At 36.0% G+C, this 15,986-nt stretch overlaps 1 protein-coding gene across 1 annotated transcript in view; it reads right to left on the bottom strand.

Moving 5' to 3' along the window:
• Window positions 1–1,151: 1,151 nt before the first annotated feature.
• Window positions 1,152–15,986, bottom strand: part of gucy1a2 (guanylate cyclase 1, soluble, alpha 2) — a 74,537-nt gene continuing 59,702 nt past the window's right edge. The window contains 3 exon segments of the mRNA XM_062067249.1: window positions 1,152–2,565; window positions 2,635–2,789; window positions 13,409–13,552. Of these exon segments, the coding sequence (XP_061923233.1) occupies window positions 2,346–2,565; window positions 2,635–2,789; window positions 13,409–13,552 (519 nt within the window). The 3' untranslated portion in view covers window positions 1,152–2,345.

Raw genomic sequence — 15,986 nt, 5'->3', positions numbered from 1 at the left:
CATAGACTCACCTGTCCTTGGTTGTCAATCAGAAGACTCACCTGTCCTTGGTTGTCAATCAGAAGACACACCTGTCCCTGAGAATCATACACTCACCTGTCCTTGGTTGTCAATCAGAAGACACACTTGTCCCTGGTTGTCAATCAGAAGACACACCTGTCCCTGAGAATCATAGACTCACCTGTCCTTGGTTGTCAATCAGAAGACTCACCTGTCCTTGGTTGTCAATCAGAAGACACACCTGTCCCTGAGAATCATACACTCACCTGTCCTTGGTTGTCAATCAGAAGACTCACCTGTCCTTGGTTGTCAATCAGAAGACACACCTGTCCCTGAGAATCATAGACTCACCTGTCCATGGTTGTCAATCAGAAGACACACCTGTCCCTGAGAATCATAGACTCACCTGTCCTTGGTTGTCAATCAGAAGACACACCTGTCCTTGGTTGTCAATCAGAAGACACACCTGTCCCTGAGAATCATAGACTCACCTGTCCTTGGTTGTCAATCAGAAGACTCACCTGTCCTTGGTTGTCAATCAGAAGACACACCTGTCCCTGAGAATCATAGACTCACCTGTCCTTGGTTGTCAATCAGAAGACACACCTGTCCCTGAGAATCATAGACTCACCTGTCCTTGGTTGTCAATCAGAAGACACACCTGTCCTTGGTTGTCAATCAGAAGACACACCTGTCCCTGAGAATCATAGACTCAGACTGTTTGTATGAACTAGCAGTGACATGGGAGAAGAGTGGAGGCCTTTCAGAGAGTCGCCAGCCAGGAGTGGAGAGGACACTGTCGGTTGGTAGTGCGACTAACCTAAGCCTCAGCAGCAGGAGAACGGCGGCTGCAAGGCGGTGGAAGTTGGACCGCCTCCAATGGTTGGTTTTGACCGCTAGCTTTAAGCTAATGCTAGCAAGTAAGACCAGATGGCGTTCACTGTAATAAGAGAGCTCGTAACTCAAGTCATGCTGGCGACTTAAAGCTAGAGACAACTGGTGTCTGGTAAGGTAAGGTACCAAGGTACTAAAAGTACCTCCATTGTGGTCCATTTTCTAAAATAAGAGCAGATATTAGAAATAATCCCGTGTTTGTATGAGCGGTAAAAAGGCACTGAACCGACAAACATTTTCACTTCTTAACAGCTGTAATGAAATGGTTGGATTTGTTTTATTGATTACAGTTTGCTGTGAGTTAGAAGCAGAAAAAGGCTCTAGTATTTTTTGGCATTATTCTTTTTTTCAAATATTAGCTTTATTCAAAACTATTTTCTCTTATCTGTCTCTCCTCTACCTCGTCCAACTGCTCCACCATCAACGTTCATGGTGAGCCAGGACGTGATTCGAGGTGTGCTGTCCTCGTCTTGCGGTCCTTCTTGTCCATGAAGACAGTCCGACAGTTCATGGTTAGTACTGTTCCTGTCCATAAAGACAGTCCGACAGCTCATGGTTAGTACTGTTCCTGTCCATAAAGACAGTCCGACAGCCCATGGTTAGTTCTGTTCCTGTCCATAAAGACAGTCCGACAGCTCATGGTTAGTACTGTTCCTGTCCATAAAGACAGTCCGACAGTTCATGGTTAGTTTTGTTTCCATCCATAAAGACAGTCTGACAGTTCATGGTTCGTTCTGTTCCTGTCAATAAAGACAGTCCAACAGTTCATGGTTAGTTCTATTCCTGTCCATAAAGACAGTTCATTGTTAGTTCTGTTCCCTTCCATAAAGACAGTCCAACAGTTCATGGTTAGTTCTGTTCCTGTCCATAAAGACAGTCCGACAGTTCATGGTTAGTTCTGTTCCCATCCATAAAGACAGTCCCACAGTTCATGGTTAGTTCTGTTCCCGTCCATAAAGACAGTCCCACAGTTCTGTTCCCGTCCATAAAGACAGTCCGACCGTTCATGGTTAGTTCTGTTCCCGTCCGTAAAGAAAGTCCCACAGTTCATGGTTAGTTCTGTTCCCGTCCATAAAGACAGTCCGACAGTTCTGTTCCCGTCCATAAAGACAGTCCGACCGTTCATGGTTAGTCCTGTAAGTCCTGTGCTAGCAATGGCGTCCAATTGTGCTGAAGCATCCCAGTTTCTAGATTAGGACGGTTCTTCTTCTGAAGAGAGCTTGTTCTCACGTTATCAACTTAAAGCTATGTTCAAGTTTCTCCTCTTATTGAGTCCTCGGTAGTGAGTCCATGTGGGAAACGGTCCCCGGTGATGAAAACCACTATCTTGTGTCGCTCCACAGCTGTGAGCCAGAGTTGTTTTTGCATATCCACAGAGGTGTGTTATTGCTGTCCTGCCTGTCGCATGGCTTCCACGGTAGTCGCCTCCTCAGTCCTCGGTAGCGTGCCGCCTACAAACTGGTCTCTCTTAGAAACATGGTCCCGATGCTGTAGGACACTTTCCTCATAGAGGCCGGGGGCGCGGACCGAGAGCTGGTCAACGAGGCGTGGCTGTGGGACGTCCCCGCTTCTAGGAAATAACACGTACCTGGAATCTCTGTAGGGAAATTCTCGGGGAGTTCCAGACGCGAACGAGGGACGAAGGAAAACGATCGGTCGTCCTTCAGCAACCTGACGGAGGAATTGACGCATGGTAAGTTAGGACGGAATGTGTGTGTGACGTCCGTTGGGCGCACTTACTGGTAAGTCGTAGGGCTGACATTGATGCACCTGGGGTGACTTCCTGACTCGAACTTGCTGGCCAGAGTCACGTTGTTCCCAAACAGACAATACCGAGGCATTTTCACTCCGACCACACCGGCCAGGACTGAACCCGTGTGGATGCCGATCCTCAACTGCACAGAAACACCACAACAAGGGTTTAAAAACCGGGTCATTCAAACTCCCTGGTTAATCACTTTCACAGATCACGACACCTAATAAGAAATAAGTCCCCACTGCCAAAACTACTGTTTGTTGAGTACTTGTGAGTCAGTGAAACTCGACTCTATTAAACTGTGAGTTAGTGAAACTTGAGTCTTTGTCAAATACTTGTGAGTCTGTGAAACTCGACTCTTTACCAACACTAGAGTTAGTGCAACTTGGGTCTTTGTTGAGTATCTGTGAGTCAGTGGAAAACCAGTCTTTGTCAAGTACCTGTGAGTCGTTGAAACTATAGTCCATATCCAGTACCTGTAAGTCGGTAAAACCAGAGGCTTTGTCGAGTACCTGTGAGTCAGTAAATCCCAAGTCTTTGTCGAATACCTGTGAGTTAGTGAAACTCGAGTCTTGGTCAATCACCCGTGACTCAGTGAAACTGGCCTTTTTAATCAACCCACGAGTTAGTGAAATTTGGATTTTTGTCAAATACTTGGAAGTTAGTGAAACTCAAGACTTTGTCAGAAACACGTGAGTCACGGAGACTCCAGTCTTTGTCGAGTACTTTTGAGTCAGTGAATATTGAGTCTTTTTCAGGTACTCATGACTCAGGGAAAAACAAGTCTTTATCAAGTACCTGTGAGTCGGTGTAACTCAAATCTTTGTCAGGTACCCGTAAGTCAGTGAAACTTGAATAATTCCAAATAAAGATGGAAATAGTTAATAATCATAACTATTTTATTTACAGGTTCTTAAAGATATAAATAGTCAATAATCATGATTATTTTATTTACAGGTCCTTAAAGATATAAATAGTCAATCATAACTGACTATTTTATTTACAGGTCCTTAAAGATAGAGAAAGTCAATAATGATCGCTGACTATTTTATTTACAGGTCCTTAAAGATAGAAATATTCAATTATCATCACTGACTATTTTATTTACAGGTCCTGAAAGATCGAAATAGTAAATCATAACTGACTATTTCATTTACATGTCCTTAAAAATAGAATTAGTCAATAATCATCACTGACTATTTTATTTACAGGTCCTCAAAGAGATAAATAGTTAATAATCATCACTGACTGTTTTATCTACAGGTCCTTAAAGATAGAAATAGTCAATAATCACCAGTGAATATTTTTTAAAGGTCCTTAAAGATAAAAAATAGTCAATAATCATCACTGACTGTTTTATCTACAGGTCCCTAAAGATAGAAATAGTCAATAATCATCACTGACTATTTTATCTACAGGTCCTAAAGATAGAAATTGTCAATAATCATAACCGACTATTTTATCTACAGGTCCTTAAAGATATAAATAGTCAATAATCATCACTGAGTATTTTATTTACAGGTCCTTAAAGATATAAATAGTCAATAATCATCATTGACTGTTTTATTTACAGGCTCTCAAAGACAGAAATAGTCAATAATCACCACTGACTATTGTATTTACAGGTATTTAAAGATAGAAATAGTCAATAATCACCAGTGAGTATTTTATCTACAGGTCCTTAAAGATAGAAATAGTCAATAATCATAATTGACTCTTTTATTTATACGTCCTTAAAGATAGAAAGTCAATAATCATCACTTACTGTTTTATTTACAGGTCCTTAAAGATAGAAATGGTCAATAATCATCACTGACTATTTTATTTTCAGGTCCTTAAAGATAGAAATGGTCAATAATCATCACTGACTATTTTATTTTCAGGTCCTTAAAGATATAAATAGTCAATAATCATCACTGACTATTTTATTTACAGGTCCTTAAAGATAGAAATGGTCAATAATCATCACTGACTATTTTATTTTCAGGTCCTTAAAGATATAAATAGTCAATAATCATCCCTGACTCTTTTATCTACAGGTCCTTAAAGGCAAATTGAATCTTTTTCTCCGGGTAGGCCTCCCGCACACATCGAGCAGACACGAAGCCCAGCAGATTCCTAATGATCTACCAGAAGAGCATCTCATCGCCTTGGCAACGCACGCAAGTGTGTGCATGCCAGCACACTGCGAGGTCGTCATGGCAACAGCAGGGGATGGGGGTAGTGAAGCAGAGAGAATAGAAATCAAGCTATCATTAGACGGCTAAAACCTGGAGAGCACGTTGGAGAGGTTTACGTCACATCCTCCTGCAGCCACCATTTTAGTCCGCTTATGTAAGACTAATTATTTACTTTCATGTACGCTGGCTCCATGTGCTTGTATGTCAACGAGACAGCGTCAGAAGCACATCAATGGAGGCAACAACTGGAATGAACCTGATATCACGTAGGAAAAGGCAACATCACACAGCAAACAACCACACTGCTACTACTACTACTACGAGGGAATAATGAACAACAAACTAATGATTGATGTGACAAGCACTCTTACACTACCCCCGTTTGTGGACAAGGGACTATAGCACATGCAATCTCTCCATTAGCTAGCGCTAACATAATCCAGTGGCAAGACTCAACACAGCTGCTGTAACTGTCGGCACACTGCCAGTCTGAGCTAACAATCACAGCTGAGCTAATGCTGCTCTGTCAGTGCGCTGACGTCACCGCCTTTTAAAGGCACATGCGCGCACTCTGCTCTCGTGAAACATCTCAAATGCGTATGTCAGATATTTTAAGTAACGCAATAATTACTTCCCCCGGTAATGACCTTTTTTCCTACACTTTGAACCCTGGCGGCCATAATGGAAATAGTTTTAAAAATAAACAGGCAAAGACACTGAGATGGTGTGTTGCGTCTCCTAGACGTCCATAGCGTTACTACTCGTATAGATTCTTCGTTGGTCACTCTAAGCAACGTTTGTAAGTTTTATAATGTAACTAAAACAATTCGTCCTAACTAAACCGTCCCATGTGTGATGTCTGTAGGAGTGTTTTCATGCATATTTGTACGTGCTACCGTAATGTATTGATGCTAGCGTTGTTAGCATTAGCTAATAAGCTAACACATTTACGGGAATTATTACCTTACAATGACATTCTTTTTGTATTGTTCCAGTTTGACAAATTCCTCAGTAAATTCACCAAAACTTCACCGCGGAGTTATTGAGTCTGTTTAGCTGATTGGAGAGCTAGCTGGGCCGGTTGTTAGCATAAGATTGGCAATAAAAGTTAAAGCTAAAACAATTTGCACTCACTAAACCGTCCCTTGCGTGATGTCTGTAGGAGTGTTTGCATGCATATTTGCAAGTGCTACGGTAATGTAATCAAGCTAGCGTATTAGCTAATATGCTAACACATTTATGAGTGTCTGAGTTAGTATTATTAACTGTTTCGGTTGCATGATTCACCAAAATGTCAGCGTGGAGTGTGTTTAGCTGATTGGAGAGCTAGTTTCCGCGGCTAGTGGGTCCATGACGATGGCTTCTGTTTTGTTTGATCAGCCGTTTTACTGCCGTGTTACAGACACTATTATGTTGGATCCACTATGGACTGGACTCTCACAATATTATGTTAGATCCACTATGGACTGGACTCTCACTATTATGTTAGATCCACTATGGACTGGACTCTCACTATTATGTTAGATCCACTATGGACTGGACTCTCACACTATTATGTTAGATCCACTATGGACTGGACTCTCACACTATTATGTTAGATCCACTATGGACTGGACTCTCACACTATTATGTTAGATCCACTATGGACTGCACTCTCACTATTATGTTAGATCCACTGACTATGGACTAGACTCTCACTATTATGTTAGATCCACTATGGACTGGACTCTCACACTATTATGTTAGATCCACAATGGACTGGACTCTCACTATTATGTTAGATCCACTGACTTTGGACTGGACTCTCACTACTATGTTAGATCCACTATGGACTGGACTCTCTCACTATTATGTTAGATCCACTATGGACTGGACTCTCACTATTATGTTAGATCCACTATGGACTGGACTCTCACTATTATGTTAGATCCACTATGGACTGGACTCTCACAGTATTATGTTAAATCCACTATGGACTGGACTCTCACACTATTATGTTAGATCCACTATGGACTGGACTCTCACACTATTATGTTAGATCCACTATGGACTGGACTCTCACTTTATTATGTTAGATCCACTATGGACTGGACTCTCACACTATTATGTTAGATCCACTATGGACTGGACTCTCACTTTATTATGTTAGATCCACTATGGACTGGACTCTCACACTATTATGTTAGATCCACTATGGACTGGACTCTCACTTTATTATGTTAGATCCACTATGGACTGGACTCTCACACTATTATGTTAGATCCACTATGGACTGGACTCTCACTTTATTATGTTAGATCCACTATGGACTGGACTCTCACACTATTATGTTAGATCCACTATGGACTGGACTCTCACACTATTATGTTAGATCCACTATGGACTGGACTCTCACACTATTATGTTAGATCCACTATGGACTGGACTCTCACACTATTATGTTAGATCCACTATGGACTGGACTCTCACTATTATGTTAGATCCACTATGGACTGGACTCTCACAGTATTATGTTAGATCCACTATGGACTGGACTCTCACACTATTATGTTAGATCCACTATGGACTGGACTCTCACACTATTATGTTAGATCCACTATGGACTGGACTCTCACAGTATTATGTTAGATCCACTATGGACTGGACTCTCACACTATTATGTTAGATCCACTATGGACTGGACTCTCACAGTATTATGTTAGATCCACTATGGACTGGACTCTCACTATTATGTTAGATCCACTATGGACTGGACTCTCACTATTATGTTAGATCCACTATGGACTGGACTCTCACTATTATGTTAGATCCACTATGGACTGGCCTCTCACACTATTATGTTAGATCCACTATGGACTGGACTCTCACAGTATTATGTTAGATCCACTATGGACTGGACTCTCACAGTATTATGTTAGATCCACTATGGACTGGACTCTCACAGTATTATGTTAGATCCACTATGGACTGGACTCTCACAGTATTATGTTAGATCCACTATGGACTGGACTCTCACAGTATTATGTTAGATCCACTATGGACTGGACTCTCACAGTATTATGTTAGATCCACTATGGACTGGACTCTCACAGTATTATGTTAGATCCACTATGGACTGGACTCTCACAGTATTATGTTAGATCCACTATGGACTGGACTCTCACAGTATTATCTTAGATCCACTATGGATCCACTCGCCCTCTCTCGCCCCTCCTGGCTCTCACGCTGCTTTGCATAACTGGAGTTAGCTAGCAGCGTGGCTCAGGCCTCCATTATGGCCCTAACTCTCCTAGGGATCAGCGATGAGGAGCACAACAAAGGGCGTAAAAGATGTAAAAAACAAATAAAAAGCCGTGCAGGTGAGAATAAGAGGAGAGAGAGAGAGAGAGAGAGAGAGAGAAGGTGGACGTGCGAAGGCTAAAAGTGCTTGGCAAGTCTCTTCTGCTCTGAATGTGTTTTGTGTTAATCAGCAATTATACACACGCTTCTTGCTTCTGGGTCACGCTGCTGGTGAATGTTGGAGAGAAGTTACAAGCTCAAGTATGTTCACAGGGTGGAATAATAAATGGATTATTTTGAAATAATATCAGACACAAACTAAAGTAACCTGATAGGTACATTTTTCTATTAGTTTTTGTTTGGTGGACAAACGCTGTTAGGAAATATTTTTTTGTTAAAGGGTAACTGCACTGCAACAATACATATGTTTATGGAGGTTAATTTGTGTCTTTATTACAAAAGCTTCTTTTTTTTTTCCACTGAATTTATGTCACTGAATTTTTTGCGTTTGAATTTTGCAAACTACTTTTTTTTTTTTGTTTTTACATCAAATTATGCTGACAATTTCATTGAAAAAAATTCTGTGTAAAAAAAAAAAAAGAAATGTAAATGATGTTGTATTATGTCCAGGTAGGCCAATTACTACCTTTTTATGCTGTTTTCTCAAGACCTGTGTCATGTGACTTCAAACTTGACACCTCATTGGCTGCTTCTGAGACAGGATCCATTGCTTCAGTCTTAATTTACCGGAAGTGAGTCTTTGCTTTTTGAAGAAGGTAATTTTTTTACACTTAATTTTTTATTCGCTGATTTAATTTTTTTTTACACTGAATTTTAATATACTGATTTTTTTGTACACTGAATTTTATACCCTCAATTTGTATACATTGAATTTCTTTACACTTTATTTTTTATACTCTGATATTTTTTACACTGAAGTTTTTGACACTGAATTTTTTATACATTGATTTTTTTTTTACACTGAATTTTAATATACTGATTTTTTGTACACTGAATTTGTATACACTGAATGTTATACCCTCACCTATTTTTTTTATACTCAGATTTTATTAATTTTTTTAACTTGAAATTTTAAACACTGAATTTTTTCACACTGAATTTTAATATACTGTTTTTTTGTAAACCAAATTTTTATACACTGAATTTTATACCCTCATGTTGTATACACTGAATTTTTTGTACACTGAATTTTTATACACTGAATTTTATACCCTCAATTAGTATACACTGAATTTCTTTACACTTTATTTTTTATACTCTACTTATTACACTGACTTTTTTCACACTGAATTTTTTTTACACTGAATTTTTATACACTGAATTGTATACCCTCACCTAATTTTTTATACTCGGATTTTTTTTTTTACACTGAATTTTTAAACACTAAATTTTTGTACACCGAATTTTTTCACACTGAATTTTAATATACTGTTTTTTTGTAAACCAAATTTGTATACACTGAATTGTATATCCTCAATTTGTATACACTGAATTTCTATACACTTTATTTTTTATACTCTGATATTTTTTACACTGAAGTTTTTGACACTGAATTTTTTATACACTGAATTTTTTTTTACACTGAATTTTAATATACTGATTTTTTGGACATTGAATTTTTATACACTGAATTTTATACCCTCAATTTGTATACACTGCATTTCTTTACACAGAATTATTATAATAATGCTGTATAATAGACTGTATTTATATTATTCACATGTGAATAATGCTGTATAATACACTGTATTTATGTTATCCACATGTGAATAATGCTGTATAATAGACTGTATTTATATTATCCACATGTGAATAATGCTGTATAATAGACTGTATTTATGTTATTCACATGTGAATAATGCTGTATAATAGACTGTATCTATATTATTCACATGTGAATAATGCTGTATCATAGACGGTATTTATGTTATTCACATGTGAATAATGCTGTATAATAGACAGTATTTATATTATTCACATGTAAAAAATACCTACCGTAAGTGTTTATTGTCTATTGTGAGCAAACTGTGGTACTGAATTTCCCCCAGGGATCAATAAAGTACTTTATATTCTATTCTATTTCCTTTCTGCCTCGATAGCTGAGGGATTATAATCAGAGGAAGTTACATTTCTCATAAAATATTTTATTCTCCTGTTCCTTATTTTCCATTAGTCATAAAAATGTCAATACTTATCGATATCGACCGGTATATTAATAATATTTAAACAATTACTGCATAACATGGTTAAATAAGAATAACAGGGCTTGTTCAATGTGATTATACTATTTTGTGGACATTATTTGAGTGTTTTCCATGCTTGTGTTGACATTTCCTTTCTGCCCCGACAGCTGAGGGATTATTATCAGAGGATTTAATATACTTTTCTCCAGATCTTTATTCTCAATAGGTCATAAAAAAAGATTGATAATTCTCGATATCGACCAACATAAAACCCATTGTGCCTAAAAAAAGCTCTGTCATGTTATTGTCTCACATAAATATTACTGATAGGCGAAATTGGGGAGGGAAAAAAGTGCAGTTCCCCTTTAAATGTGAAGTGAAGAAAAAGGAGGCGGGGCAATAAGTCATGTGACAGTACACATTCATCTGGGCCTCCTATCAGAAATAGACAACAGGATTAAATAAGAAAGCTGCTATAATCGCACGCACACACACACACACACACACACACACACACACACATACACACACACACGCTGTGCATTGCCCTACTGTTGCTGTTATTGTGTTTTGAAATCAAATGTAATCCAAACCCGACAGTACCAGTTTAATGGTACATAAAGCTGGTGTTGTATTGGCCGGTGATTCTCAAACTGTAAAACCTGGTACAGTATGCCAAGGGATCACAGTGTTTTATTTTCCTACATTCACAAAGTGTTACTGTTCAAACTGTGTGCAATGTTACAGTGGCCTATGTTATGAAATATGAAATATGGATTAAAAGTATTTAAAAATATATATTATTGATATTATCATTAATATTATTATTAATAATGTTGCTTTTATTTATTCAAAATCAATGTATCATTTTCAAGAAGCGATTAAAAAATATAGTTTTACATTTTTTGGCCAAATCTTGGGATTAAAAACATAAAAAATATTGTTTATATTATTGTTTAATATTATTGATACTGTTGCTATTATACTTTTTTTTTTTTTTAGTATTACATTTAAATAGTAAAGCTGGTGTTGTATAGGCTGGTGATTCTCTAACTCTGGCACCTGCTACAGTACGCCAGGGAATGACTTGGTTAAAGTACAGTGTTTTATTTTCCTATATAGTCACACACAGTGTTACTGTTCAAACTGTGTGCAATGTTACAGTGGCCTATATTATGAAATAATATGAAATATGGATTAAAATTATTATTTTTTAAATTATTGATATTATTATTATTATTATTAATACTGTTGCTTTTATTTATTCAAAATCAATGTATCATTTTCAAGAAGCGGTTAAAAAATATAGTTTTTAAATTTTTTGGCCAAATCTTGGGATTAAAAACATAAAAAATATTGTTTATATTATTATTAATATTATTGATACTGTTTCTGTTATACTTTTTTTTTTTTTAGTATTACATTTAAATAGTAAAGCTGGTGTTGTATAGGCTGGTGATTCTCAAACTGTGGCATCTGCTACAGTACGCCAAGGAATGACTTGGTTAAAGTACAGTGTTTTATTTTCCTATATTCACACACAGTGTTACTGTTCAAACTGTGTGTAATGTTACAGTGGCCTAAAATATGAAATACACTTAAAATAAAACCTCCGCCTTATTGTGTCTGAATACTTAGGCCTACTGTATTTTAATGTTATTACGGTGGCACTTGGAGAACCAAGTGTTGGAACAAGTTTGACTACCTCTGGTTTAGGTCATGTGTCTACACAGCGACTGTATTTTGCAGACACAGACGAAGGAGGAGGACAGCGTGGTCGTTATTGTGCAAAAACTAGGGCAAAATTAACCCTTTAATGCGGAATAAAATGAAGAATTAAGTCATCACGATTTATAATTGTAATTAATGTCTTTGTTGACCTCACCTAAAAATGCTTTTTCATTTAAATTATTTATTAAAGCGATAGATAGCTGCAGTAAAATTGAATGATGCGGACACATTTGTCACTGGACACTGGAGACTTTGCATGTGTAATTAATAGACAATTATACATATGTGGTATTTGTTTATATTGACAAATGTGTTCGATTATTATGTGTGTCTAGCTTGTGCGCTATTGTGTGCTTAGCTGTTGTGTAGCTGCCAGCTCCTAGTAGCCTATAGCCCAACATGTTTACCTTTTGTGAATGACTCGACGAATATCTCAGGAATAAAAACATAAAAAAAACTATAATTATTATTATAATTATTTATTTATTGTGATTCAAAATCATTTTACTATTTTTGAGAATCACTAAAAAAAATTAAAATGGTTGTATTTTTTCTCCCCAAATAATTCTTTAAGGAATCAGTTTTTGGAGAAATAAAAAAAAAAAAAAAACTATTATTGATATTATTATTATTAATATTATTATTATTATTGATACAGTTGCTTTTATTTATTCAAAATCAATTTAAGTTTTTTTGCCATATTTTTGGATTAAAAACAAAAAAAAAAATTATTGTTATTATTATTATTATTATTGATACTCTTGCTTTTATTTAATCAGATTCTAAATCGATTTACAATTTTCAAAAATCAATTAAAAATATAAATGTTTTTATTGCCAAATTTTTTTTATAAAACATTTAAAAATATATATTATTATTTTTATCATTATCATTATTATTATTATTGATTCAGTCGCTTTTATGTATTCTGATTCAAAATCGATTTACAATTTTTGAGAATTGATTAAAAAATTCAAACTCTTGCATTGTTTAAGGAATCAATTTTTGGATTATAAATATTTAAATGACTCGACTAAAATCTTCACATGCAAGCAACATCATTCAATACTTTTTTTTTTTTAACCATGTGTATGTTCCATGAGTTGTGATTAACTGGATTCAATCCACGGCAACGTGATTCATCTGGTGACACATTGTGATCGTTAGTAGTAAAAACTCCAAATATTTTCATGACAGTAAAGACGCTTGTCTTAAATCTTGAATGGAAACATTCCACATGTCTTCAAGAAAATATCCACCCATGTGCAAACTACTACCCTAATGTAGTATCTTTTAGCGTACGAAATCACATCACCTGCTTGTTGTGCATTTGAAGCTCGCACTCAGTGTCCATCAAGTCTCACCTTGATAGGCCTTCCATCGGGGGTCAGCACTTCCTCAGAGAGCTCCATCATCTTCAGAGCCATGAGAGCGATGGGCTTGGCGTGACTGTCCACCTTCTTGTGCAGACCTCCCGCCACACAGTAGGCGTCGCCTATGGTTTCTATCTGTGGGGCAAAGGAGCCTTTATTGAGATCTTTGACACACATTTCACATTGTCCACATTTGCATTTGGAAACAAGTGGGCAAAGAAAACAACGTCTGGCCTGACGTTACCGTGTGTGTCAGAAAAATTGTATGTAAATCATCAAAAAACTTTCCGTTCTGTGAGTTCCCAGTGAACAGACGGAAGCTGTCTTTGTTGCACCAAGCCAAAGGCTTGGAAAATTCCATTGTGTACGATGGGAGGAGACGGGAGGGGTTATCTATTTTGATCCAAGACCTGTCCAAGCTCGATCCAGGACCAGTCCAAGCCCGAGGCATTTTTGCCTCATATATAAATCCATAAAAGGTAGTAGAGATTGCCTAATTCAGTCAGCATACAACTCTGCATCTTTTATGTACATGTTTAACCTTCAATAAGGTCATTTTCTGCAGATTTTCGCCATTTCCAGGTGTTCTGTAACCCGTAATCATTTTGAAAGTAAAAAAAAAAATTGTATAACTTATTTTTAACACTTTTGTGAGTGGCGGGTGCCTTTTCGGATTTTTATTTGTATTTTTTAACTGTAATTGCTCAAAAATATTAATGGTGTTGATAATAATAATGATCTAATTATTCACATCAAATATTTCACTTTGATTTTTTTGAGGGGTAAATATTACATATTTTGTATTCTTGCAATAAAAACATGATTTTGACAAAAAGAGCATAAAACATTTTTTTAAAAAACAACAACTTCATATTGACAGAAAGCTATGAGTTAATCTAGAGATTTAAGAATTGAATAATGATTTTAAAAATAATTTAAAAAAAATTAAAAAAGGAAATGTCAATACAAGCATGAAAACACTAAAACAATGTCAACAAAATAGTAAAATCACATTGAACACTTAAAAATAAGCTCTTAAAATGAAGGAATATGTAAGAAATTCTGCATAAAGTGTAAGAAAATAGTGCAAAGTGTGAAAATGTAAACATAGAGAAACCAGAGAAGAACTACTTTCTGAAGGTTTCTGACTACGGTCCCTTTGGAAACATCCAAAAAAGTGACTTTTCCTCTTTTATCTACAATTTTCTTCATTTAACAAGCATGCTTTTAGTTAACAAGTATCACATAGCAAGTAAATTGACCCTGGGGTAAACGGTTGCAAAACTAGCTCAAAAAGTTAGCCTGCTAACTGTTAGTATGCGTCACCTATCAAGTTATATGACTCTAAGGTCTATGGCTGTGGAATTAGAGAAAAAAGTGTAAAATTAGCTGAAAAGGTTAGCATGCTAATGTAATAATTACAATTTACAAATAAATATTGTTGTAGCATTTATTTGTGGCCCCATTGCTTCAAGACACGGTTAATGGCGGCGACTACTTGTTGCAGAATCCTTTCCCAAAGTCAAAGTTGTGAGCGCCTCACGCTTGCCAGAAAGAGCAGAGGCATCAGGTGAGGAAGAAACCAGGTGAAAAGGGAAAACGGAGAGACCAACGGCTCTCATGGGAGCGGCTAAGTCGTTTAGACAGTAACCATGGCGACGTCATCACACCATTTCCTCACTGTGTCCAGCCGTGTTTGTGTTACACCATATATCTTCCCCACACGTACTTAAATATATCTGCTGGGACTGGAAAAGGAGTTTACTTTCACGGCCATAAAGCCACGCACATGTGACACCGCGAAGAGTCGCTTGTGCCTCAGTGTGGAGTAATATATATATATATATATATATATATATATATATATATATATATATATATACAGAGTATATATATATATATATATATATATATATATATATATATATATATATATATATATATATATATATATATATATATATATATATATATATATATATATATATATATATATATATATATATTTATATGTATACATATATAAAAATATATGTATACATTTTTTCCACCAAATAATGATTTTTTTTAAGGAATTAATTTTTGGATTAAACGCATAAGAATCGATTGAAAAATATAAATAGTGTTAGTTGTTTTTTTTGCCAAATTCTTGCATTAAAAACATTAAAAAACTATTATTGTTTTTACTATTATTTTTTTTTATTATTGATACTGTTGCTTTTTTTAATCTGATTCATAATCGATTTATAATTTTCAAGAACCAATTAAAAGTATACATGTTTTTACTGCCAAATTTTTGGAATAAAAACATTTGAAAAACTAGTATTATTTTGATCATTATCAATATCATTATTATTGTTATTATTGATTCAGTTGCTTTTATTTATTCCGATTCAAAATCGATTTACAATTTTCGAGAATTTAGTAAAAAATTCTAACTGTCGCATTCTTTAAGGAATCAATTTTTGGATTGTAAATATTCAAAAACTATTATTGATGTTATTATTCTTAGTTGCTTTTATTTATTCCAATTCAAAATCGATTTATAATTTTCAAGAATCAATAAAAA

This window comes from Entelurus aequoreus, linkage group LG13, assembly GCF_033978785.1.
Source record: "Entelurus aequoreus isolate RoL-2023_Sb linkage group LG13, RoL_Eaeq_v1.1, whole genome shotgun sequence".
Lineage (NCBI taxonomy): Eukaryota > Metazoa > Chordata > Actinopteri > Syngnathiformes > Syngnathidae > Entelurus > Entelurus aequoreus.
The sequence above is the reverse complement of the archived record's forward strand: the minus strand, read 5'-3'. Positions and strand labels throughout refer to the sequence as shown.